The sequence below is a fragment of the Saccopteryx leptura genome, chromosome 1, assembly GCF_036850995.1.
Source record: "Saccopteryx leptura isolate mSacLep1 chromosome 1, mSacLep1_pri_phased_curated, whole genome shotgun sequence".
NCBI lineage: Eukaryota > Metazoa > Chordata > Mammalia > Chiroptera > Emballonuridae > Saccopteryx > Saccopteryx leptura.
The window spans coordinates 161,787,950-161,805,260 of record NC_089503.1 but is presented as its reverse complement, the minus strand read 5'-3'; the positions used below and the strand labels follow the sequence as shown (position 1 = coordinate 161,805,260).

Here is a 17,311-nt window from a genome sequence, read left to right as displayed (position 1 = left end):
TAAACCATTTAACATATACCTACAATAAATTACTTCATTAAGTGCAGGATCTTTTTTTTTTTTTATAAATTTTTATTAATTTTAATGGGGTGACATTAATAAATCAGGGTACATATGTTCAAAGAAAACATGTTCAGGTTATCTTGTCATTCAATTATGTTGCATACCCATCACCCAAAGTCAGATTGTCCTCCGTCACCTTCTATCTAGTTTTCTTTGCAGAATCTTTCTTTACATCAAGACTCAACCCAACAATCAATCAATTAGCTTTATAAATTTAGTCCCATAATTCTTTTAACATGTACCCTCTTCACACTCTAGTCTGAAATAGTTTGAGTTTACATTTGAATCCACCACAATACTTTCAAATAAGCACAGTAATTTAAGGGCTTCCAGGAATGCCAGAGAAATACATTAATTTCAAATGCTCTGTCTCCTCATTTCCTCTACTTCTGCTTAGAGCAGCAATACTTTTACTCTGACTTCCTGTTTCTGGCACATACCTTCTCTGTGCTGTGTTTATACTCCCCCCTGTCTGTGGGTAAGTGAGTATAAAGCCCTCAAGTCTCTGGCTCACTCCCGCGCGCACTGTCTCATTCATTCCTGCACGTAGGCTCACATGCCGGCTCTCCTTTCTCTCTCTCTCTCAGAATGACAATTCTAGGTACAGCTTTTGGTATTATTTTCTATTTACTTCATGTCGTTTCTGGAGAAAGTGGCTATGCACAGAATGGTGAGTCATTTCTAACTTTTCTTTAGGATTTCAGATTATTTTGCGAATAAGCTTTAGGTTGCTCAGACCCCTAACAGACCTGAGCCAGGCACTGGGTTGAAATGGAGAACTTACCATGTATTCAGTCACTATGTATGTTCTAACCAGTAGGACAGAGGGTTGGGGGACAATCCTGAGGGCGGTTTGCAAAGTCTTAGAATTGTTGAGAGAAATGCATTTGACTCTCCAAATGTGGATCTTAATGTTGGTCAATGCCTCTTCCCTTACAAAAAGACCACCCATATAGATGCCACAGTGGAGTTTGTTGGCTCTACCTCATTAAGAAGTTAAGCTAGAATTGTTTCGCTTAGCTTTTTAAAAGGTTCCAAGAACAAATCTTTCATGATAAAATAATGTCTGGAAACAGCAGCTTTGTCTGCACTTACCATTGTGCACCCCCAGCACCTAAATGAGTGCAAGGGACATAGTAGGCATTTAATACATATTTGAAATTTTCTTCAAAATACTTAAGTTTTGATAGATTGATAACAAGAGAGATAGATCTGAGGGAGTTGTCTCACTGAAATATATTGTCTCTACATTGACAAACTTATTGTCCTATAATAGTTCTCTTTGGGATTCTTGAAGTACTTAGTTCCTAGAAACAGATGTTGTCTATTTAGTAAATACATTGTAATTACAACAAAACTGTAAACAAAAGTAAAGCAGGAACAGCAGGGCTACCTGGGAATTTGGACCAATAACTTATTCCTGAAAATTAAACTCTTTCACTTCAAGTGCTAAAAACTATTTTTCTATCAAAGATATCAAACACATCAGCCTACTGACTCAGCTTAGATATTTCAAGTCACGTAACTACTAAGGATGGAAATTCCTAGAATATTTTCCAGAGAGTTGACATTTTTCAGTGTGACCTTGTGTGACTCACTTTGTGGGGGCTGATTATTATTCCATGGTAAACGTTGCCTTGTGTTTGGCACAGAAACGCTTGGCAAGTGACACAGAAATCTTCCTTTTTGGACTATAATGTACTTCCTCGATCTCTCCATGATGATCATACTATTTTTAAAAGAAATAAGAAGTCTAATTGAAAGATGAGTCTTTAACTTTTTATATTTCAGACATTTTTAGGAGATCTGTAACTACCCATTCACATGATCACATCAGAATACTTCCCTGTTTGATGTGTAAATTAATCAGCTGCTGTTTGCTGAGAGATAAGTTAGTTTTCTGATAACTGTAAGGATGATCAAGAAAAGAAATGACTACTTAAAAAAAACCAAACTGTTTACCCTTTGAATCAACTAATCCTTTTCAGTAGGAAGACTTCTAAAGCATACTACCTTATCTATAATATACATTCCAAAAAAAAAAAAAAGAAATGTTCTTGAAAAAATATGCTTAGATAATGAGCATTTAAAAAAGAATAGGTTAACTCACTGTTGTTCAAAAGCTCTCTGCAATTTCAAAGCCATAGTAATAACACCTTTGACATAGAACTCTTTTTCAAAGAAGCCCTAAAGCTTCATGTTTATGTTCTCAGAACTAGAATTCTCATTTTACCTTTTTAGTATTTATTTCTCAAAAAAATATATGATGATCATCATAGCTAACCCTTCCTGAGTGCTCACTGTGTTCTAAGCTGTCTTTGTACTTGTTCCTTTGATAACATGAATTTACACATCAAAACGCTGACAGGTTGAGAAGCCTGTCAGAGGAGCACAATGACAGAGCAGAAGAGCCAGGATTTAAACCAGCACATGTCCAGCTTTGGTGCTGAGGACCTTACTCACTGTGCACATTGCTCTTACACTAGAATTTTCCAGCTTAGGTCAGGTATAATATTCTCTCTGTAAAATGACATGCAATCTTGCAAGTCATCGAGGGGGATTTTTCTTGGTGACAAGGCAACTTTGTCCAGTAATATCTGATCAAGGGCCAATGAGCTACATCTCAAAATCTAATCACTTTAATAGTATGACCAATGCTCTGTATATTGTATGAGAATATACAGCAAACTCACTTTCCAGACTGTGTGGCTGAAGGTAGTGGGAGTACTTTGTTCTGCCAAAGCACAGCATCTCTTTGACGTTCTCTTCCTGGCTTGCTTTGTATGTTGAAGTATGTTGGCGACTAAGCTGATCCATGGATGTCTGAACCCAAATAGTAATGAAGGTTCTGTTGTATAGGATAGGTGGAAAGTGCAAAGAAGAGAACATGTCAAGACAGTGTGAAGACTGCCATGTAATAAGGGCAGGCTAAAACTATACAGAGTCTTTCTGTTGAGAAAGATATCCGCTCTTAGGAATCAAGCTCTAAGTCTTTAAGTTTAGGGATGAACATGCTTTCTTTGTGAGCCCTAAATGGTGGGCTGCCCCTGATTATTTAAAACTGTGGCCAGGAGGAGGGTCATACCCTGCTGATATTATATAGAGAGCCTTTGTTGGGAGCAGATTTATGAGCTCAATAAATTCTAGCAATGTTCAGAGAGAACATTGCCCACAGCTTTTGTCTAGATGTGGCTTTTCTCGATTTGATGCTTTGGCTGAATCAACCAGTCATTCAATTGATTGGTCCACTCACAACCGGCTTTACTAACTTCCCCACAGAACTACTGAGTTATTTAAATAAAGAAGGTGCTGTCTGTACATCTCATAGCCTTTGGGACACTCAAGTAAGGTTTAATTTTAGTATATTTAAATCTGATTTAAAGCCATAGAAGCATCTAATCTCTAGTATGTATCTCTACAAGCAATCATAAGCTCACATTCGAGCACTCTGAATGGCTTTGGTTTCTCTGAATTTTCTCATGTTCCGTCCTAAGTATATTTGCTGACATATTTTCTCTATTAAATATTGTGAAATATACATACAAAATGTGTATTTAAACTTAGGGACTTCAACCCAACTTAAATTAAATACTACCTGTGACAGATTATACTTTCCAAAGTAACTGCAAAAAGTTTCTGTTCTCACCCTGGCCAGTGATGCAGTAGGTAGAGCATCGCTCTGGAGCTCCAAGGTCGTCAGTTCCATCCCAGGGTCACTAACTCAATCCCGAGGATACTGGCTTGACCTTGAGGGTGCCAGTTCAAACCCTGATCATGGCTCAATCCTAAAAAGCACTGGCTCAATCCAGTGGCTCCTAGTCAGGTCACAAGAGGCAATCAATGGGTGCACAACAAAGTGGAACAAGTTGATGCTTCTCTCTGTGTGTCTTTCTTTCTTTCTTTCTTTCTTTCTTTCTTTCTTTCTTTCTTTCTTTCTTTCTTTCTTTCTTTCTTTCTTTCCTTCTTTCTTTCTTTCTCTTTCAAAAAAAAATTTCTGGTTCCACACTTATTTCCAGAATATGCTCATATCTATGAGATATACTATGTATAGGAGATCGATAAGCACAGAGGCAGTATCTATAACATTTATAGGAAGGTCCATGAGACCTATGTCCTGTTAGATCTAATTTTTTTTTCTAATCATGTGTGCCTTAGTAGCTTAAGACAAATTACCATAAATAAATATCCACATGATATAAATAATCAGTGATACTTTCCGTCAGAATGCCTGCTAAGGCAAGGAATTGCTACCACTTACACAAATGTACTTCTGACTGTAAGACTTCTACCATCTTCTTTATTCAAAAAAATACTTGAGACAAAATAAATGAAGATTTGTAATAAAGTCAAGAAGTCAAGGCTAGATTAGGTAGCATGAAAATAACGGAGATAAAGTTTCTTTTACTTACAATGTACCAGCTAACAGAAGAAATCACCATTTAAATAAAAGAAAGACTGTGTGTAGTGCTTCATTCTAGATTTTTAAAGCACTAACCCATTGGCAGAAATATTTAGAAATATTTGGAGGTTATTTCTTAATTGTGGTGACTTTTTTTTTTCTATTAGAAAAACCTGTGCTTGTTAGGTTTTGTTTGGGTTTGGGTTTTTGGTGCGTGTGTGTGTTTTTGTTTGTTTGGTTGGTTCGTGGTTTTGGTTTTGAAAACTGTTTCTCTTCTTTGCCTTTGGGCTTTTCTTCTTTAGATAAACTGGAATCTCTTCTTTATGTCTGCCCACCAAGGCTGCCGTTTTATTGATGTCACTGTAGATGTTAAAGCACGCACTTATTTGCCTCATTCACAGCTGCAGGTTTGTTTCTCCCCAGGAGACTTGGAAGATGCAGAACCTGATGACTACTCATTCTCCTGCTATAGTCAGTTGGAAGCGATTGGAAGCCCGCACTTGCTAAACTGTACCTTTGATGACCCAGAGGTCAATAGCACCAATCTGGAATTTGAAATATGGTGAGAAATGGTGGCCACGTTAGGTGCTTAAAAATCTTTCTTTCTTTTCATATGTTGTGCAGCAACAGTGACAAAGAAAAGAGTGTGGGGACTAATTATCAAATATCACAGTTGAATGAATTCCAAAAGCTTTCTCTTTCTGGAACTCCTTGTCCTTTACCAGAAGAATCATGCAAAGAAACTCATGAGTTTATCATTCACATCTGGCTGCTACAGCCAAATGATGGTGTAGGTCTTGAAGATCCCATATCCTTCCTGACTTCACAGCTGAATTTAAATTCTGGTTTGTCTAGGACATTCCTAAAAAATCTCTTGGCCTGACATGAGAAACCCTCATGCCTACAAGTTGCAGTCTGGTGCCTGATTTCTAATCCCAACATCGGCACTTAGCAAGAGTTATGGTAGTTATGTAACTTATCTACGCCTATTTCCTCACCTGTTAAACGAACTCTACTACCTCACAGGGAGATTGTGATGATCAAATAATTAATGCTTTAGTAATTTGATTAGAAGACATGTCCAGTAGGTAATAAGTCACAAAAAAGAGGATTTAAGTAAAAAAATCTATGAAAATGGACTGAAGGAGGTTATTTCTTAATTGTGGTGACTTTTTTTTTTCTATTAGAAAAACCTGTGCTTGTTAGGTTTTTGCTTGCAGGTTTGTTCCTCCCGAGGAGACTTGGAAGATGCAGAACCTGATGACTACTCATTCTCCTGCTATAGTCAGTTGGAAGCGATTGGAAGCCCAACTTCCAATCTCCTGCTATAGTCAGTTGGAAGCGATTGGAAGCCCAACTTCCACCTTCTTGATACAGTTAACTTTTGATAATACTCTCAATATCAATTTTCAAAAAACCCACAGGAATAAATTGGCTCTTGGTTTCATGAGGCCTCAGAGAAAAGGCCAAGAAAATGAGACTGCCTCTGTTTTGAAAGTTTGGTAAAGAGCTTAGAGAGCTTTATCTAATTCCTCCTCCACAAATCAGCTCATGCTGTGAAATGTTACTTTCTCTGGTGACTTAAAAAAAATACTCTAACATAAAATTCTGGCTAGTGGCTGTCTCAAAATTCCTATTAGATCACCTAGTTGTAGTTAGTTTCCTCGTAAAGAAAGTGGGTCAATGTCTGCCAGTAGTAACAGCGTGCTTCTCAAATTCCATCGACATTCAGCCAGCCCCCATGATTGACTTTCAGGAGCAGTGATCCCTGCTGCAGGCACTGGATAGACATGGCCTTGAACTTGAACTCCATAGCGTGTTCTCCAACTACCTGTCAGTTTACTTCTGTAACACACTTTCCAGGAATAAAATATGTAGAGAGGACAGGAACCTACGATATCCAGTGTCTATGCTGCAACTAGACCACACAAAAACAACTGAACAACTCATTCAAACATTGCTCTCATTTTTATGGGCAAAACATCCTCCAACATAGAGGTTTGACTTTGGGTTCTCAAACCCACTAGTTGGTGGACTTCAGTGATCACTGTGGTTTCTCTTAGAAAGTCTGAGGCTGACCTTCTTGTTCACTTTCACTCACACGGCACCTGACCGCTTCCTTGCCCACTTGAACAAACTTGCATGCTTCCTTTAAGAAGCCTCTTCATATTTCCTGCCATATTTTAACCTATCCATAGCCTCCATTTGGGTTTTTCAATTGGATTCAGATATTTCCATTCCGAAGGAATTACCTTAAGACATGTTTCAGTGCGAAACAATGAGTATGAACTCCTTAGTAGGTTATGGTGCTAATTTCATAAAGGAATCTACACCTTGAGAGGTGATTGGTGGAACCCCTAGGTTCAGAGTAGGCAATGTTTCTCAAATTAAACTCACTTAAACGAAGTGCTGCATTCACTGCTTAAGTTGGAGTTTTTTCCCACACTGAAACTAGCTTTATGAAACTTTTTTTTTTTTATTTTTCTAAAGTGAGAAAGGGGAGGCACAGAGACAGACTCCCGCATGCCCCCAACCAGGATCCACCCAGAAATCCCTAGGGTTTTCACTAGGGGGTGATGCTCTACCCATCTGGGCTATTGCTCTGTAACAACCGGAGCCATTCTAGCACCTGAGGCAGAGGCCATGGAGCCATCCTCAGCGCCCGGGCAAACTTTGCTCCAATGGAGCCTTGGCTGTGGGAGGGGAAGAGAAAGATAAAGAGAAAGGAAAGGGTAAGGGTAGAGAAGCAGATAGGCACTTCTCCTGTGTGCCCTGACAGGGAATCAAATCCAGGACTTCCACATACTGAGCCGACACTCCACCGCTGAGCCTACCGGCCAGGGCTTGGAGCTTTTTTTATCCGTGTTAATATAAATATATAAAGAAGAACCCAGAAATCACTGAAAACTGTACTTTCTGATAAAGTCATTACACAGGTGGGATAGTTGCTGGAAACCAGGTGCTGTTTCCCAGAGGGCATTTTTCTAGGTAAATTTACCATCTGCCTGATCTGGCCATCAGTCTCTTATAGAAACCTAGTTGCTTAGTGTTCAACATGCAGATCCATCTCTCAGGGATGAACTTGAATTAACCGAAATCACAGAACTGTATTACCAGCATATCAAAAGACTATTTCACACTGACAGATACAACTAACATTGAGAGCCAGATAAGCAGGGCTCAGGATGGTGTTTGGGGGAGGAGGGACAGAGAGGGCCAGTAGGTTGCATATCAGTACAAAGGAAAGACCTGAAAATATTTCATTTACCAGAACTCTAACCAGCTGTCAGGTACCTGGAGTGGCAAAGCAGAGGTGCGAGGAAGAGGCACCTTGGCTGGAATTCAAAACTAGCTCTGTGAGTCCAGGAGTTCTTGCAGCTCTCTGATCCCTAACACCTGTCTGACACTGGGCTAGAAACATTAGTGTCTGATACATGGTCAGTGCCTGAAAATGGTTCTTAGTTCTCTCAGTCGTCTGATTTTCATTTAAAATTGGATCAAAAGGTTGTTCAGGAAATATAGAAGCAAACAAAGGAAATTTGTATGTTGATTTTAAGACTGAAGTGTTTTGGTTCAGATCTCAAAGTGGCCAAATTTTTAAAACAAGTTGCTAGCATTTAAATATCTAGGTAATCTCTTTTAAAATCAGGTTTCTTGATACTGGTAACGTACAGCAAAAAATAGACGAACAGTGTTCTGGCTACTTCTCTAGGTGGGGGTTTAATTCTCAGCCCTGAAATGAGGTCCACTTTTCTCATTAGTGTTACCTGTACAGGAACTTGAATAGGGGACCCTGCAGTTTAGATGTTTACGTAATTTTTATAGTCAGCTCTCGGAAGGCAATCGTATTTCCTTTATGTCCACATTCTGGGGGGCGCCACAGTCATTCCCATGCACCGCCTACAGATACCACTTCAAATAGGTCACTTTTTGTTTTCCTCAATTACCGCCCATGTGACAGGCTACACCCTGTCAAGCCTACCTCATCCTCGACACACTTCACTAGTAATATCTGTCAAGTGTCTTTAGTGTAGTCCTTTCTACAGCAAACTACACTAACTTGCAAAGTTGTTCTATATTTTTGAGATAGCTTTTGTTTTTCAGGGCCAAAGAAAGAATAAAAACTATAGTTTTCTTTTATTTTTAATATTTCCATGTAAATATCACTGTCACACCAAACTATCTAAGATTGCAGGAAATAGGACTGTGAAGGTGGGGTCAAGAAACAGATGCTGTGGTCCCCAGCCATCTCTCCCTAATTTCAGAGCAGGGGGATTTGTGTGAGTGGCTTAGGGTGGATATCCCCAGGGAAGGTCCTACAGGGCCAAATTTGTTAACCTGTAGTCCCACTCAGATACCTTTTTAAAAATACCCTGGAATGGTTTTATCCAAAAGAAATACAATGCAATTCACAAATGTGTGAGCCAGAAAATGAAATTAAAAAATTTCCAGCAGCCACATTAAAAAAAAGAAGAAAAAAAAAGCCTGACCTGACGGTAGTGCAGTGGATACTACTGCATCAAGCTGGGATGCAAAGGACCCAGATCTGAAACCCTGAGGTCATCAGCTTGAGCATGGGGTTGCTGGCTTGAGCCCAAAGGCTGCTGGCTTGAGCCTAAGGTTGCCGCCTTGAGCCCAAGGTCACTGGCTGGGCTGGAGCCACCCCTCCTCTGTCAAGGCACATATGAGAAAGCAATCAGTAAACAACTAAGGTGCTGCAACTATGATTTGATACTTCTCATCTCTCTGCCTTTCTGTCTATCTGTCCCTGTCTGTGCCTCTATCTCTCTCTAAAAAAAAAAGTGGGGGAAATTAATAATATATTTTATTTAACCTAATATACCCCAAATATTGTCAACATGTAATCAATATGAACAAAAAATGTTAGTGAGGTAGTTTACATTCTTTTTTGCATACTAAACCTTCAAAATCTGATGTGTATTTCATATTAAGAGTATTTCTTGATTTGGACTAGCCGTATTTCAAGTATTCAATAAGCATGTGGGAGAGTGGCTGTTGGGTTAGACTGTGTAGTTCCAGAACATTCCTAACCTTAGCAATGCTTAATTAGCAACCAAGTGAATTGTTTTAATTTAATTAAGTAAATTGAAATGAATTAAATTGAATTTGAGTTGAACCACTCACGGGAGCACATTAAGTTTCCTCCCATCAGCCGAAACCAAGGTCAGCGGCATGACGCAAGGCTATCTGCTCCATGCCACAGTTTTCCTTAGTCTCCTGGCCACCTCCATTCCCTTCCCATAAAGCAGCTCCTGGAACTCAGAGCCCTCCAAAGGATGTCCAAGCTCACAAGACAACCATATGATGATCTCCATTTTTTTTTGTTGCTCATTAATCTCATTTCCCCCAAAAGTGGGAATGAACTGAGAATACCATTTTAGATTCTTCTTGAACTTCCAACAGTACCAGGAATATGCTACATGTTATGGATCTATGGCTGACTATTCCACACATTTAATACTTACCAGTATATTCTATACTCAAGGATTGAACTAAATGCCAATAAACTTCTAATTTCTCCACATCACGTGCTTACATACAATCCAGAAATGGGATTCTGTCCCAATTTACTCCTTTTATCCTTATTCATGAAATCATGACAATGTTGCCATTTTCAAAACTTTCTAACACTCTTCTTAAGGAGTATTCTCTGAAATCCATCGAGCTTACCTTAAATACTGGCTTTTTACTTCCTCTCTATTTCAAGTGGGAAAACCCATCTTGCCCAAAATAGAACACACCCTTAAGAAACTCTGACTCTCCCTCTCTCTCTCTCTCTCTCTCTCTCTCTCAAAACCAGAACAACTGCATTCCCTTAAAAGATAACAGTTAACCAAATAACTACATTTAGGAGAAAAGACAATTTTAAGGAATGTCCCACAAAGAGTAAATATAGTTAGCCAATTAATAAACTTAAAAGGAGCTTATCCACTCACTCAAAGTCACAGCAGCCCAAAGGTGATTCTGCACCTGAAGTTAAGTTAAGGGGTTCTCCTTAGGTTTTAACCCCATGCCCAACTCACCTCAAGCCACATAGCGTCCAGGAATGAATGTGTAAAGGACTCACTTAAGCACATGCAGAGAAAAGTGTACACACATCCAATTCACTGAAGAAAACCAACATGTATTCAGACTGAATGTAGTAAAGGACTTTGTAGAACCTGTTCCCCATGATCAAAAAAATATATATATGATTAATGGGAAGGATTTCTTTTATGTAAACAAACTTATACATAGATAGGTACTTCTTTCTTCCACAATCCCCATTTCCTGTGTGACCCAGTTATACCTCTTTTTTAGTGCTATTTGGCTGGGTTTAAAGAGCATGTAGAAAAATCAAACTGGTAACCATGGTTATCACAAGAGAGGGAAATGAAGGGTTGAGGAAGGAAAAGAAATGAATAATTTCACTTTTCTCTGCATTGTTTAATTTCTTTTGCAGTGAGAATCTATACTTTGCATTGTTTTTTTAATGTTTATGTGCTTCATTAATTTATCTGGTTTACTTTCTTTTTTGCTGATAATTCATTTTGGAAGTAACAATTACCTACCATGAAGTGTACGGATCTTAAGTGAGTTCTGAGAAACAAGTCTGATATGTAGCCAGTGCCTCGGTCAAGATACAGAACAGTTGGTTCAACCCAGAAGGGCACTCAGGTCTTCGTTCACCCCCCATGATCAATCACAATTCTGATTTCTATCACTCTTTGGTTTTGATAGTTTCCGATAGTTCTTATAAATGGAATAACATACTGTTTCCTCTTTTCTTTCTCACTCCTTTCACACAATACAGTGTTTTTGAGATTTATCCATGAGGACTCATGTCTCCTAACTCATCTTTTCAATTGCTTGGGTATTAATTCCACTGTATGAATAGATCACAAATCTTCATCCTTTCTCCTCTTTATGGACATTGTGAGTTTTTGCAAGTTTGAGACTATTATTTTTGTAACTTGTTAACATTTTTGTACCAATCAGTTTGTCAATACACATTTTTGTTTCTCTGCGGTGGAAACCTCAGTGGAATTGCTGTATCATGGAGTAGGTGCGTAGTTCACTCATAAGAAACTGCCCAACAGGTTTTCAAATTGGTTGTACCATTCTACCTCCTACCAATAATGTATGAGCTACAGTCATTTCTAACATGTGGTCTTGAAATAATATCTAGCAATTTTTATTTACATTTCTCAAATAACAAATCATGTTGACAACCTTTTGGTGTACTTGTTGGCCTTTTATATGTCTCTTTTTTTTGGCAAATCTTTTGTCTTTTTATTGAGTTATTTGTCGTTTTATTATTGATAGGATAAATTCTTTATATGTTTTAGGTACAATTTGTGTGTCCGATACGTGCGTTACAATCATTTTCTTTCCGTCTGTAGCTTGCCATTTTATTCTACTAATGAAATATTTTAATATGCTGAAGGTTTTCATTTTGATGAAGTCCAATATAATTTATTTTTTCTCTTTTATGTTTCTTTTTTTTCATCATTATTATGTCTACTGTCAAAGTTAGGAAGATATTTTCCTGTTTCCTTCTAAATATCTTACAGTTTTAGCCTTTTTCTTTAAGTCCATACTCCTTATCTAATTAATTTTGTGTAGGATTGAAACTTACATTTCCTATACATTTGTTCAGTTGTTCTAGGAAAGGTTTTCTATTTCCCATTGAATTGTTTGCATGACTGTATTTAAAATAAATTGACCTTATATGTATGAGTCTATTTCCAAACTCTCTGTACTTTCTATTAATCAATTTATCTATCCTTACTCCAGAGCTAAATTGTCCTGATTATCATGGCTCTATAATATGCTTGAAATCAAGCACTCTGAATCATATTGTTCTACTCTATCAATGTTTTTTTGGCTACTCTTTGAATTTCCACATAAATTTTAGAATCAGCTTGTCAACTTATTTTAAATCTTGCTGAGATTTTAATTAATATTATATATGTTATTCTGAGAATTTTCCATCTCTTTATTACTGCCTTTGCTAATCCATGAATGTAGCTCTCCATTTATTTAGATTCTCTTTAATAGCTCTCAGAAATGTTTTGTAATTTTCATTGCAAGGGCTTTAAACATCTTTTATTAAGTTTATTTCCATGCATTTTGTGTTTCTATTGCATAAATTCAGCAGCTATTTTTAAAATTATTTCTCTAATTGTTTGATACTCACCTATAGAAATTTAACTGACTTTTTGTATGATGACCTTGATGAATTCACTTTATTAGGTCCTGTAACTGTATTGGAGAATATGATTTTCCATGTAAACAAAAATGTTGCCTGAAGATAAAAAAAAGTCTTTTCTTTCTTCCTTTGCAATCTGGGTGCTTTTTATTTGTTTCTGTTCCCTAGCACTGGCTAGAGCCTCCAGCACACTGTTAAATATAAGTAGTGAGATATTCCTGTCTTGTCCTTATCTTTGGGAAAATACAATTCACAATTTCACCATTAAGTATATTAACTAGACCTTTTAAAATGCCCTTTATCAGGTTAAGGAAATGTCTTTTTATCAAGTATCTTCTGAGAATTATCATAAATGGATGCTGAATTTTTCAAATGCTTCATCTGCATCATTTGAGATGACCAGATTGCTTATGTCTTTATTCTGTTAGTGTGAAACATATTGATCGATCTTTGCTGAACCTATCTTGATATTCTGGGATACATCTTACATTTTAATTAAGTACTAACATCAATGTGTTAATCTATTTATAAGGAATTTTACATATACATTCTTAAGGGATGTTTATCTATCAGTTTCTTTTCTGTAATATTCTTTGCCAGCTTTTGGTACCAGGGTTGAGCTAACTTAATAAACTAAGTTGAGGATGGTCTATTTTTTCTGTTTTCTGGAACAATTTGTGAAGGTTTGGCAGTTTTTCTTATATATTTGGCAGAATTTACAAGCACATAACTATGTGGGGGAGAGTTTTCTTTGTAGGAAAGTTTCTTAATAATAAATTGAATTTCTTTGAAAGAAATGGAACTATTGAGATATTAAATTTCTTCCTCTATTTCACTTTTGGGCAATATCTCTTTTTAGTAATTGATCTAAGTATTGCACTCTTCAACCAATCTTATCAGAATTGATATTGTATTAATTTATCACTATTAATTAATCAGTATTTTATACTGATTAATTTATCAGTATAAAATAATTATCAGTATTTATTTAGAATTAATATTGTACTATTTCATTAAAATATAAAAAATTCTCAACAATATAGTTTCACTTATGATACCCTATCCTTTGCACTGCTTTTTTTAATTTTAATTTTTTGTATTTTTCCTTTTTTTATTTATGATTTTAATTTGTTTACATAGATTCAAGTGTCCCACTGAATATATCTCCCACCGCCCCCTTATTCGCTCTCAGCCCCTCCCATGCCCCCTTCTCCCAATGCCTTCCCCCCTTCCCTCCAGGATTTGCAGTCCAGTTCTCTATAATGCTGTGTTATGTATATATAATTTCATTAATCTCTTTCCCTTCTCTGATCCCATCTTCTCTTCTACTTTCCCTCTGACCGCTTTCCCTCTGGTCCCTTTGATCCCACCTCTGCCTCTGTTCCGTTGCTCAGTTCACATTGTTCATTGGATTCTTCAAATGAGTGAGGTCATATGGTATTTTTCTTTCTCTGCCTGGCTTATTTCACTTAGCATAATAGTTCCCAGGTCCCTCCATGTTGTTGCAAAAGGTAAGATTTCCTTCTTCCTCATGCCATGTAGTATTCCATTGTGTATATGTACCACGGCTTTTTAATCCACTCTTCTACTGACAGACACTTGGGCTGTTTCCAGATCTTGGCTATTGTAAACAATGCTGCAATAAACATGAGGAAGCATTTCTTCTTTTGAATCAGTGATTTGATATTCATAGGATATATTCCTAAAAGTGGGATAGCTGAGTCAAAGGGCAGTTCCATTTTTAATTTTTTAGGAACCTCTGTACTGTTTTCCACAGTGGCTGTACCAGTCTGCATTTCCACCAGCAGTGCAGGAGGGTTCCCTTTCCTCTGCACCCTATCCAGCACTTATTATGTGTTGTTTTGTTAATAACCGCCTTTCTGATAGGTGTGAGGTGGTATCTCATTGTGGTTTTAATTTGCATTTCTCTAATGATTAGTGATGTTGAACATTTTTTCATATGCCCATTGGCCAGCTGTATGTCCTCTTTGGAGAAATGTCTATTCATTTCTTTTGCCCATTTTTTGATTGGATTGTTTATCTTCCTGGTGTTGAGTTTTACAAGTTCTTTATAAATTTTGGTTATTAACCCCTTATCAGATGTATTGGCTAATATATTCTCCCATTGTGTGGGTAGTCTTTTTATTTTGCCACAGCAAAATAAAAATGGTGTCTTTTGCTGTGCAAAAGCTTTTCAGTTTGATATAGTCCCATTTGTTCATCCCGTCCTTTATTTCATTTGCCTGTGGAGATAAATCAGCAAAAATATTGCTACGAGAGATAACGGAGAGTTTACTTACTATGTTTTCTTCAAAGATGTTTATAGTTTCATGACTTACCTTTAAGTCTTTTATCCATTTTGAGTTTTATTTTTGTGAATGGTGTAAGTTGGTGATCTAGTTTCATTTTTTTTCAAGTACCTGTTCAATTTTCCCAACACTATTTCTTTTTTTTTTTTACAGAGGCAGAGATAGACAGGGACAGACAGACAGGAACGGAGAGAGATGAGAAACATCAATCATCAGTTTCTCGTTGCGCATTGCGACTTCTTAGTTGTTCATTGATTGCTCTCTCACACGTGCCTTGACCGCGGGCCTTCAGCAGACCAAGCAACCCCCTGCTGGAGCCAGGGGCCTAGGGTCCAAGCTGGTGAGCTCTTTGCTCAAGCCAGATGAGCCCGCGCTCAAGCTGGCGACCTCGGGGTCTCGAACCTGGGTCCTTCCGCATCCCAGTCCGATGCTCCATCCACTGCGCCACCACCTGGACAGGCCCAACACTATTTCTTAAAGAGACTGTCTCTACTCCATTGTATGCTCTTACCTCTTTTGTCAAATATCAATTGTCAATATAGGTTTGGGTTTATTTTTGGGTTCTCTGTTCTGTTCCGTTGATCTGTATGCCTGTTCTTATGCTAGTACCAGGCTGTTTTGAGTTTAATGGCCTTGTAGTATAACTTGATATCAGGAAGTGTGATACTTCCCACTTTATTCTTCTTTTTCAGGATTGCTGAGGCTATTCATGTTCTTTTTTGGTTCCATATAAATTTTTGGAATATTTGTTCTATATCTTTAAAATATGTCATTGGTATTTTAATAGGAATTGCATTGAATTTATAGATTGTTTTGGGTAATATGGACATTCTAATGATGTTTATTCTTCCTATCCATGAACATGGTATATGCTTCCACTTGTTTGTATCTTCCTTGATTTCCTTTAACAATGTTTTATACTTCTCCAAGTACAAGTCTTTAACCTCTGGTTAAATTTACTCCTAGGTACTTTATTTTTTGTTGTTGTTGTTGCAACAGTGAAGGGGATTGCTTTCTTAATTTCTATTTTAGACAGTTCATTGTTTGTGTATAAAAATGCCACTGATTTCTGAATATTGATATTATATCCTCCCACCTTGCTGAATTCATTTTTCAGGTCCAGTAGTTTTTTTGACTGAGACTTTAGGGTTTTCTATGTATAATATCATATCATCAGCAAATAATGATAGTTTTACTTCTTCTTTTCCAGTTTGGATGCCTTTTATCCCTTCTTCTTGTCTGATTGCTGTGGCTAGGACTTCCAGAACTATGTTGAATAAGAGTGGTGAAAGGGGGCACCCCTGCCTTGTTCCTGATCTTAAGGGGATTTCTTTTCATTTTTGCCCATTGAATATGATGTTGGCTTGGGGTTTGTCATAGATGGCCTTTATCATGATGAGGTATAATCTCTGTATCCCCACTTTGCTGAGAGTTTTCACCATAAGTGGGTGCTGGATTTTATCAAATGCTTTTTCTGCATCTATTGATATTCTCATGTGGTTTTTATCCTTTCTTTTGTTTATGTGTTGAATCACATTGATTGATTTACAGATATTGTACTAGCCTTGTCTCCCTAGAATAAATCCTACCTGATCATGATGTATGATTTTTTTCATGTATTGCTGGATCTGATTTGCTAATATTTTGTTGAGAATTTTATCATCTAAGTTCATCAGGAATATTGGTCTATAGTTTTCTTTCTTTGTAGTGTCTTTGCCTGGTTTTGGAAACAGTATTAGGCTTGCCTCATAAAAGGAGTTTGGAAGTCTTTCCTCCTCTTAAATTTTTTAAAATAGCTTGAGAAGGATAGGAGTTAGTTCTTCTTTGAATATTTGGTAAAATTCACTGGTGAAGCCATTTGGCCCAGGACTTTTGTTTGTTAGGAGTTTTTTGATAACATTCAATCTCACTTGATGAAATCGGTCTGTTTAGGTTTTCTGATTCTTCTATATTGATTTTTAAAAGATTATGTGTTTCGAGAAATATGTCCATTTTGCCTAGGTTGTCTAATTTTATGGCATACAGTTCTACATAGTATTTTCTTACAATCCTTTGTATTTCTGCTATGTCAGTTGTTACTTCTCCTCTCTCATTTCTAATTTTATTTATTTGATTCCTCTATTTTTTTTCTTGATGAGTCTGGTTTAAGGTTCATCAATTTTGTTTACCTTTTCAAAGAACCAACTCTTGGTTTCATTGATTCTCTGTATTTTGTTTTTAGCCTCCATGTCATTTATTTCCACTTTCATCTTTATTATTTTCTTCCTTCTACTTCCTCTGGGGTTTACTTGCTGTTCTTTTAGATGCCTAGTTAAATTGTTTATTTGA

The 17,311-nt window shown here is 37.1% G+C and overlaps 1 protein-coding gene across 4 annotated transcripts in view; it reads left to right on the top strand.

The window, feature by feature from the left end:
• The first annotated feature begins 595 nt into the window (after nucleotides 1-595).
• The window catches only part of IL7R (interleukin 7 receptor), a 34,425-nt gene continuing 17,709 nt past the window's right edge, over nucleotides 596-17,311 (top strand). For 3 of the 4 annotated variants that reach the window (XM_066379094.1, XM_066379085.1, XM_066379113.1), the window contains exons 1-2: nucleotides 602-733; nucleotides 4,886-5,024. In XM_066379094.1, coding sequence (XP_066235191.1) covers nucleotides 652-733; nucleotides 4,886-5,024 — 221 coding nt within the window. In that variant the 5' untranslated portion in view covers nucleotides 602-651. Of the gene's footprint in view, nucleotides 734-4,863; nucleotides 5,025-17,311 lie in introns of all 4 variants that reach the window. The other variant, XM_066379103.1, reaches the window with a different exon arrangement.